Source organism: Macrobrachium nipponense, chromosome 39 (genome assembly GCF_015104395.2).
Source record: "Macrobrachium nipponense isolate FS-2020 chromosome 39, ASM1510439v2, whole genome shotgun sequence".
Taxonomy (NCBI): domain Eukaryota; kingdom Metazoa; phylum Arthropoda; class Malacostraca; order Decapoda; family Palaemonidae; genus Macrobrachium; species Macrobrachium nipponense.
In genome coordinates this window covers 56,899,621-56,907,120 of record NC_061099.1, presented here as the reverse complement: position 1 = coordinate 56,907,120, position 7,500 = coordinate 56,899,621, and the positions used below count along the sequence as shown (strand labels likewise).

Below are 7,500 nucleotides of genomic sequence, written 5' to 3'. Positions count from 1 at the left end.
TCTGAAGACCCTAAGAACTGCTTCCTTAAATCTCTCTCTAATTTCTTGTTCTTCTAATTGCCACCACTTTATCTTCAGTTGGACTACCTCTTTACCCATTCCAACTCGTCTTAACAAGAGATCTGACACTACTAGCTTATGTTGTCTGCTAACACACTCTCCTTTAATGACCTTTCAATTCTTCACTTCTGCTGAATGGTTCCTTCTGCACATCTAAAAATCTATCTGCGTTCTTCTTCCCCCACTACTTTATGTCACATAGTCATCATTTGTGAAAAAGGTTTTGTTAATTGCCATTTTAATTCAGTAAGGCAAAGTCTGGTTATCAGATCTTCCCATGCATTTTTTTTTTTTCTTTTCCCATGCCATGTCCTCCATGTATTCTCCTAATGTTTTCCTGATTGCACCTGATGTATCCATTCAAGTCTCTCCCCAAAACTAACCTTTCTTCTATTTCTGTTGATGTCATGACTTCGTCCATATCTCTCCAGAACTTATTTTTCACCTCTTCACTGCACCCGGTCTGTGGTGCATATGCACTTACTACATTCAAGATATGACCACCACAGCACAACCTTGCTTTCATTATTCTCTCACTTTTCCTTTCAATGCCCACAATATTTTCTTTCATTTCTTTAGTGATGACAATCCCTACACCACTTCTTCCTGTTTCATCAGCTCCGCTATAAAGCAACTTATAGCCATTGCCAATGTCCTTTGCTTTATTTCCTTTCCACCTTGTCTCCTGTACAGATAAAATGCCGACTCTCCTTCTCTCCATGACATCTGCACTTTCCTGCTTCGACCATTCATGCTGCCAACGTTCAGTGTTCCAATTCTTATTGCTTGAACTTGCTTCGTTAGCCGTGCCCGTCCTTGACGCGGTAGCCCTTGTCCATTTATCGAGAAGGTCAGGCGAGGCCTCCGCGCGTCTCACGAGGGGGGAATGCCCTGGCCTTCTACTGGTAATTGTTCCCGGCTGTTCATGGTTTCAGCAAAAATTTTACGGTCAGATGCCTTTCCTGCCACTAACCCTTACCATTTACTCAGGCTTGGGACCGGCACAGAGTTGTGCTGGCTTGCACCCCATATGGCTGGTTTCTTGCACCCCATATATACTGTAATAAACTATGTCTTATAGCAGCGTTTCTTAACCTGGGGTGCTGGGGAAGGTCATATATGTGGCGGTAAAATATAAGTGTTTCTGTAGTGAAGGAATACGTTTAGAAAATTGTAGTTTTAACGCATTTTTTAAACTCAATAAACTTTAACCTGATTTTCATATGTGTTGCAGCATGGTGATAAAAAACACTTAATTTGTACGAGTGTTCCACACTTACATATTAAATCAGTATCACAAGCTTTGTGATAGACCTACAGTGTACACGTTTTTGTTTTGGAGAATGAACCAAATAGTGATCAAGATGTACTGCACTTGTTTTTACTTTATCCTTGTAGTAACTAGGTTTTAATCAAGGGTAGGGGATGCTGGACTGCTTAGGCCCGACCAGAAGGGGTGCTGAGGTCGAAAAAAATTAAGAAACGCTGTTATAGGGTTCTCGGTATGTTCAGCTTCGATTATTATATCGTGCCGATATGATAATCGATAGGACTCTGTCAGAAAATAAACAATTCAGGGCAAAAATCTCGAAAAGGAGGAGGTCAAGAACATACTAGGAGAAATAACAAAATATCTTTATTACAATAACTCACTAAACTACAAGACTCTGCTTGAAAACTGAAACAAGTGAGGAAAAGACACACTCACAAAGCATTACACAAACACAACCAACATCTGCCTAGCTAAACTCAAGATAAGAGACAGGAATAAGTTGAAGGTAAGAAAAACAACATTTGGTCTTGGGTAAAAATCACGTTAACACATAATAGAAGGAGAATCAGAATAGAAAATATCCTTAAACCTAATAAAACTATTAACAAACACAATTACAAAACATATTTCAACCCTCTTCTAATCCATAATCAGAGATTTATTTGAGATTACACCAATGAGGCTTTCGATTAAATCGTCCCTTCACAAAAGAATAACAAGCAACTGGAGTGCTATAGTGGATCGTCGTCCTCGAAACCAGTACACATTCAACACGAAGTACACAGAGCATCCAAAAGAGAAAAAGGTAATTAAAGTTTTAAAACATAAGTGGATCTTAACCTTTTCTTCGGCACTATAGCTGTTCACTTAATGTAGATTTTTGGATGAGCTGTATGCCTACAAGACGTTTGTTCGGCGGCCGCTGATTGGCTGGTACTGGGAGGTAGGCAGCTCCCAGCCAATCAGCGTCCGCCAAACAAACGTCTCGTAGGCATAGGGCTCACCCAAGAATTTACCTTAAGTGAACCAGTTATAGGAGGCCCTGTAACGATCCCAGGATGCTAGCAGGCTGAAGGCAAGGGCACTCGGCAGGGTTCAAGAGTAATGCTTGGCATAAAGAGGGTGTGCCAACTACGACCAGAGTCAATAAATGTGGTTGCCAACAAAACAGACGGCTCATACAGTGGCAAAGTAGTTTGCACCACCAGTAGGAGTCTCCAAACAAGTGGAGTGGGGCACCAAGAGAGTCACAGACGTAAACAGCTATATCTGCTTCCAGAAGCAAAAACTGCTAAAACATCCTCAAAACTCCACATCACTTGCAGGTGGAGTCGGCAGCAGGTGACAAATAAGCATGAAAATAGAAACATTTTATAGGGTGATATATCTATTAACGCAAAGCAAAGTCCAGCCTTCAAGAGTCAAATGACAAGCAAAAGACAAAATTAACGAAACTGGACAAAACTAATAATAAAAGGTACTTTACTTTAGAGAAATGGGTATAAAATGGGTATGTGTACAGTTAAGTTAAAAAATCTATTAGCACTCTCTGATCATCATTTTAACGTTATGTAGATGGCGCTATTCTCACCACCACCAGGTTTTTGTAAAATTATGTGTTCATCTAATTATTTTTATCGCATTTTCTTAAATTATATAAATGGGAGTAGGCTGAAGAGCCCATGACGTCACCCAGTTCACCAAGGCCATAGAGACAAGGTCTGCTCATTTCCCCCAAATCCCCAGTTAGGCAGAGCTTTGTCTTCTTCATTACTACATCAGCAGGTGAATTGCCATAAAAAAAGGGTAAAATTTGAGAAAAACTACTATCACTATCATATCATTGTGTGTGTTTATTTGTCATATCACACTATAATTTCGTTTCTACTAATCTAACGCCAGTGATAAGGATGTAATTTTTGTACCAAACTGAGTTGAGTGAATGAGTTTAGTTTCATGCATCATGAATTATGTTACTTATCATTAATGTAAAGTGACGCACTATATTTGTATACATACTATTTTCGAGATAGGTTTCAAAAGGATTTTACTTCTATTTTTTACAATTAGGACATTCGTTTATTAAGACTGCCTAAGTGTATTATCTTATTTTTAGTCATACAGGGGTTGTTATAATTAAGGTATCCTGGTTTTTGCCTCATTCATAATTGGCTAAGAAATTAATTTTCTTATGTCTTTCACAAGTTTGTAACTCTACTTTGCAACATTTGCAAAATGTCATAATTGAGGGGTCCCTCGCTTTTTATTCCTTCATGGCAACAGACCAAAAAGGCTGGTGATCTCTGTTTATCAAAGGAACTAAGTATCATCTAATATAATCTGAATATACTTGTTGCTACGAATCTGAATGAGCATATAAAAATGAAAATGAATATGTTGTTTCATCTGAACACTTTCTCAAGTGATATTTCACTTCATTGAAGACTTCTGCAACAATGCAGACTAAGTAACATTGCGTGATGACAGCAATGAAAAATCTGTCTCCATCAATGATGCAGTGAATACATAAAGTGCGATTGCTGCAGCCGACAGGCAACCCTTTATCATTACGATATTACCTGACACAATAAGGATACTATAAGCAGCCTTTTGGAGATTGATCTTAAGCCATTTTGAAGGAGATTACTTCGGTGGACCTTCCCTTGAAGTGGTTTACCGTAGAGGTGCTGAGCCATCTACAGTGTACATACATTTTGGAGTTTGATCGCGGCAGTAATATCGCAGGTTATTGTCACTTGTGACACCTGTACTCCTGTTTCCTGCCAGAGGATTTAGCAGAAGACGTGGTCGTCGCTCTGTCCCGACATGTAGGAGGGGTTACACCAACCACTGTCCAGTTCTGTCAGTCTCCAGTGGCTTGTCTAAGAGAGCTATATACAGGCTCGTGAGGAGGCACGTAGGGAGGCAGTTACCAGGATAGAGGAATTATCCTGTATTGTCCCTCTGGATAAAACTCAATTCCTGTGACTTCCTGGGCAATTTGTGAGCTCCCCCATATAGATGTTGGGAGGTTGAATCGACCTCCATGAACACTCCTGTGTACTTTGTGGTAACGTGAGGATTCTGCTTACTATATAAGGATCAATAATATCTATTTATATAGTTCTTAAGTTTAGTACCTCCACGGTTAGGTAGGAGGTTTAAGACCTTGCTTACTTTATTTTCTCTGGTCTGCCTTCCTTCTAACAGTTATAGGATAGTGGTTTTATTAATGGGACTGTCTTTTGATTATTTGTACCTTGGGCATACAATGTTTCTTCTTTGCTTTGTTAGGGTCAGCTTTTAGCGTTAAGAATCCTTGTTAACCCATTATTTGCTACTAGTATTTTGTATATTTACTGTTAAGTTTACTCACAAGGCTGATTTAGTGTTTAAGAGTACTTTAATATTAAATATTGTTAATTTTATTATGGTATTTGTGTCCACATTCTTCTTACTCTGTGTACTTTCTTAATGCTACGATTCCTGTGTTTCCTAAAGCATAAGAATCTCTGCATTACGGCCAAAGAGGCCGTAACAATGGTCCTTACGTCAAACCTCGCTATCCTTTTTCATTATGAACTCTCCAATTATCTGCTGGTATTGAAAATTATCAGGGAAAACGGTACTCTGCGGGGAGAAATGAGACACGGTGATTAAGAAAGAGTGAGAGAAATGGAGGGATGGGGATAGGGGACGTTCGAATCTGTAAAGCTGCCCATTCACTAGCAGCCTGTGGGCTCTATGTTAAGGCCTTGGTAGGCGGGGCTTCAAAAACCCTATGTGCCCATTGACGATGAGGTGAGGCCCTTAAAAACAGTCCATTTGTGTATTAGCAGCTGATGAGTTAGGACATGTCTCTAGTGATCAACGACAAACAAATTGTACACCTTAGCGCTTTTTGCTGTTGCTAATGTAAGCAAAAATTAAACGTAGAAAAAAGAAAGAAAAAGTTTGTGTTAAGAAATGGCTATTAGAAAGTGAACATTTTTCATGCTAGTTTATCTGAGGAACTGACCCTGCCAACCCATAGTAACTGGCAAAAGTACACGAGGATGGATAAAGTGTCATTTTACTTATTATTATAAAATGTGACGCCATTCATTAAGAAGGAGCATACTTGCATAAGAAAGGCCAGGTAATGCCTTATGAGAGACTTGTTGCCCCAGTTAGGTATTTGGCAAACAGGGAGATCTTATGAAATATTTGAAAACCAGCATAGCTATGTCACCACAGTGTCTTAGCAAAATTATTCCAGAGACAGTGATGCTATATGGATTTCACTTCAGATGGATTTCATGAGGGCAAACAATTGCAGTAATTTTTTGCTTTTTTATTTTCAATAGACAAATTAATTTATATTTATTATTGTGTAAATGAAACCAAATTTTCCTGAAAATGTTCTAAGTAAGATTAGTTCTCATATTGCTTATCCTTTTCACAACCATTTCCTTGGTTCCATCAGTGATTTTTTGTTTCATTTTGTCTACAAGCAATGTGTATGCTTTCCCTTTTTGTGTCCTGTCACAACAGCTCAGTCTCCGAATATTCCACAAACATTCGTTATCTTTATATAACTGAATAAAGTCTGCACAAAAAGACTTGTCAATCTAAATATCAGCCATCTGTAACATTTGTTCACAAGTTTTTGGTATGGAATTTGCCTACTTGATGAACTACATTCCCAAAGGTCTAGTCAAAGTAAACTCCATTCACATGTAAACTAGCAATCCTGATTGAAAAGGGTCGGGAAGCAATGTGAATGACCTACTTAGACCCCACCAAACAGCGTACCTGCACAGCTTGGACGATGAGGCCAGAACCAGTGAGAAACACTGCCATTGGCACTCAGGCATGGCCAAACCCCACCTACTCTTCCAAACCTCAAAAGCCTGGCTCATAGTGACTGGGCAGCTTGAATCGCTCCTGTTGACTCATACGACTTTGCCTTTAAAATTCAGGAGTAAATGCCTTAACACCATTTGACAATACACTATATCACCAAAAATTAGGGTGAGGTATCTTGTACACAGTGTTAAAGTGCCATTTTGATCAAATAATTAGTTTGAAAGATATTTGTGAAAAACGATGACTCGCGGTCCCTGATATACATAGTAAACTATTATTAATAGGTAATTCAACCACTTCACCTGGTGGTGACTAGACTTTTGCCTATTTCACACTGAATAGGTTGAAGTCTGGCCACAGTGCTTCACTACACAGACAAGAACTTATAAAGAATACACACTCATGCACACACAATCACCCCTTTCTCTCACTCTCTCTATGTGCCTTGGTCTTTCTACTACTACTGCAACTCCAACTCCTCCTCCACCTCCCCCACCCCCATAATTAAAATAATAAAAATAATGACAAGAATGGAAAAGATCTAAACTACATCCCTTATACAAATCTTAGTAAAAATTAATACGTTTAAAGTAGAATTGAGTTTACTAGACAATGCCATAATTTAACATGCACCAAGAAAATCTAATTACTTATTATTTGAAGCACTACATCTATTTACTGTATATATCACCCCTGTGAATCTATCAACACTAGAAATGTGAAAATGATTACCACTGCATTTGTCATACAGGAGTGGACAAAATATCATAAGTATCGTATGTTTAAACCAGGCTTCTCCTTTCTTTACTCTTCCTATTTCAACTGGGAAGGGCGAAGAATGGCCACTGTAAGTTCACCCTGGTTGTGGTGAGACTAGCGCCATCTATGTAACATTAAAATGATGACCAGAGAGTGCCGAACGACTTTTGGACTTAATGTACATATCTATACCTATTCATGAGGTTTTAGTCTTCCTATTCCACAAAGATATGAGGTTGTAGTCCACAGGGGAAAAGAAAAGCAGGAATTCCTTTTAGCTCAACAGTTTCGGCCTCTACTGGCCCTTATTGAGAGCTGTCTGTACTGGCTGTCCCTTTTATTCAGGAATTACTTTACTGACTGTCAATTTTATACATATTACTGTGGGGCATGACTGCCTATTTATCCAGGTATTACTGTGGTTTACTGTCCCTTTTATCTAGAAAAACTGCTGTATTAACCGTCCCTTTTATCCAATTATTACTCGACTGTCCCATTTATCTAGGTATTACTGGTGGTGACTGGCCCTTTTATCCAGGTATGACCTTACTGACTGTCCC

At 38.9% G+C, this 7,500-nt stretch overlaps 1 protein-coding gene across 1 annotated transcript in view; it reads right to left on the bottom strand.

Annotated features, from left to right (window-relative positions):
• The window catches only part of LOC135210471 (uncharacterized), a 6,193-nt gene extending 18 nt beyond the window's left edge, over nucleotides 1-6,175 (bottom strand). Inside the window, exons 1-3 of the mRNA XM_064243364.1 lie at nucleotides 6,128-6,175; nucleotides 444-979; nucleotides 1-145 (exon numbers count right to left, since the gene is read on the bottom strand). The exon at nucleotides 1-145 is cut by the window's left edge and continues 18 nt beyond it. Of these exons, the coding sequence (XP_064099434.1) occupies nucleotides 1-145; nucleotides 444-979; nucleotides 6,128-6,175 (729 nt within the window). The remainder of the gene's footprint in view (nucleotides 146-443; nucleotides 980-6,127) is intronic.
• Nucleotides 6,176-7,500: the final 1,325 nt, after the last annotated feature.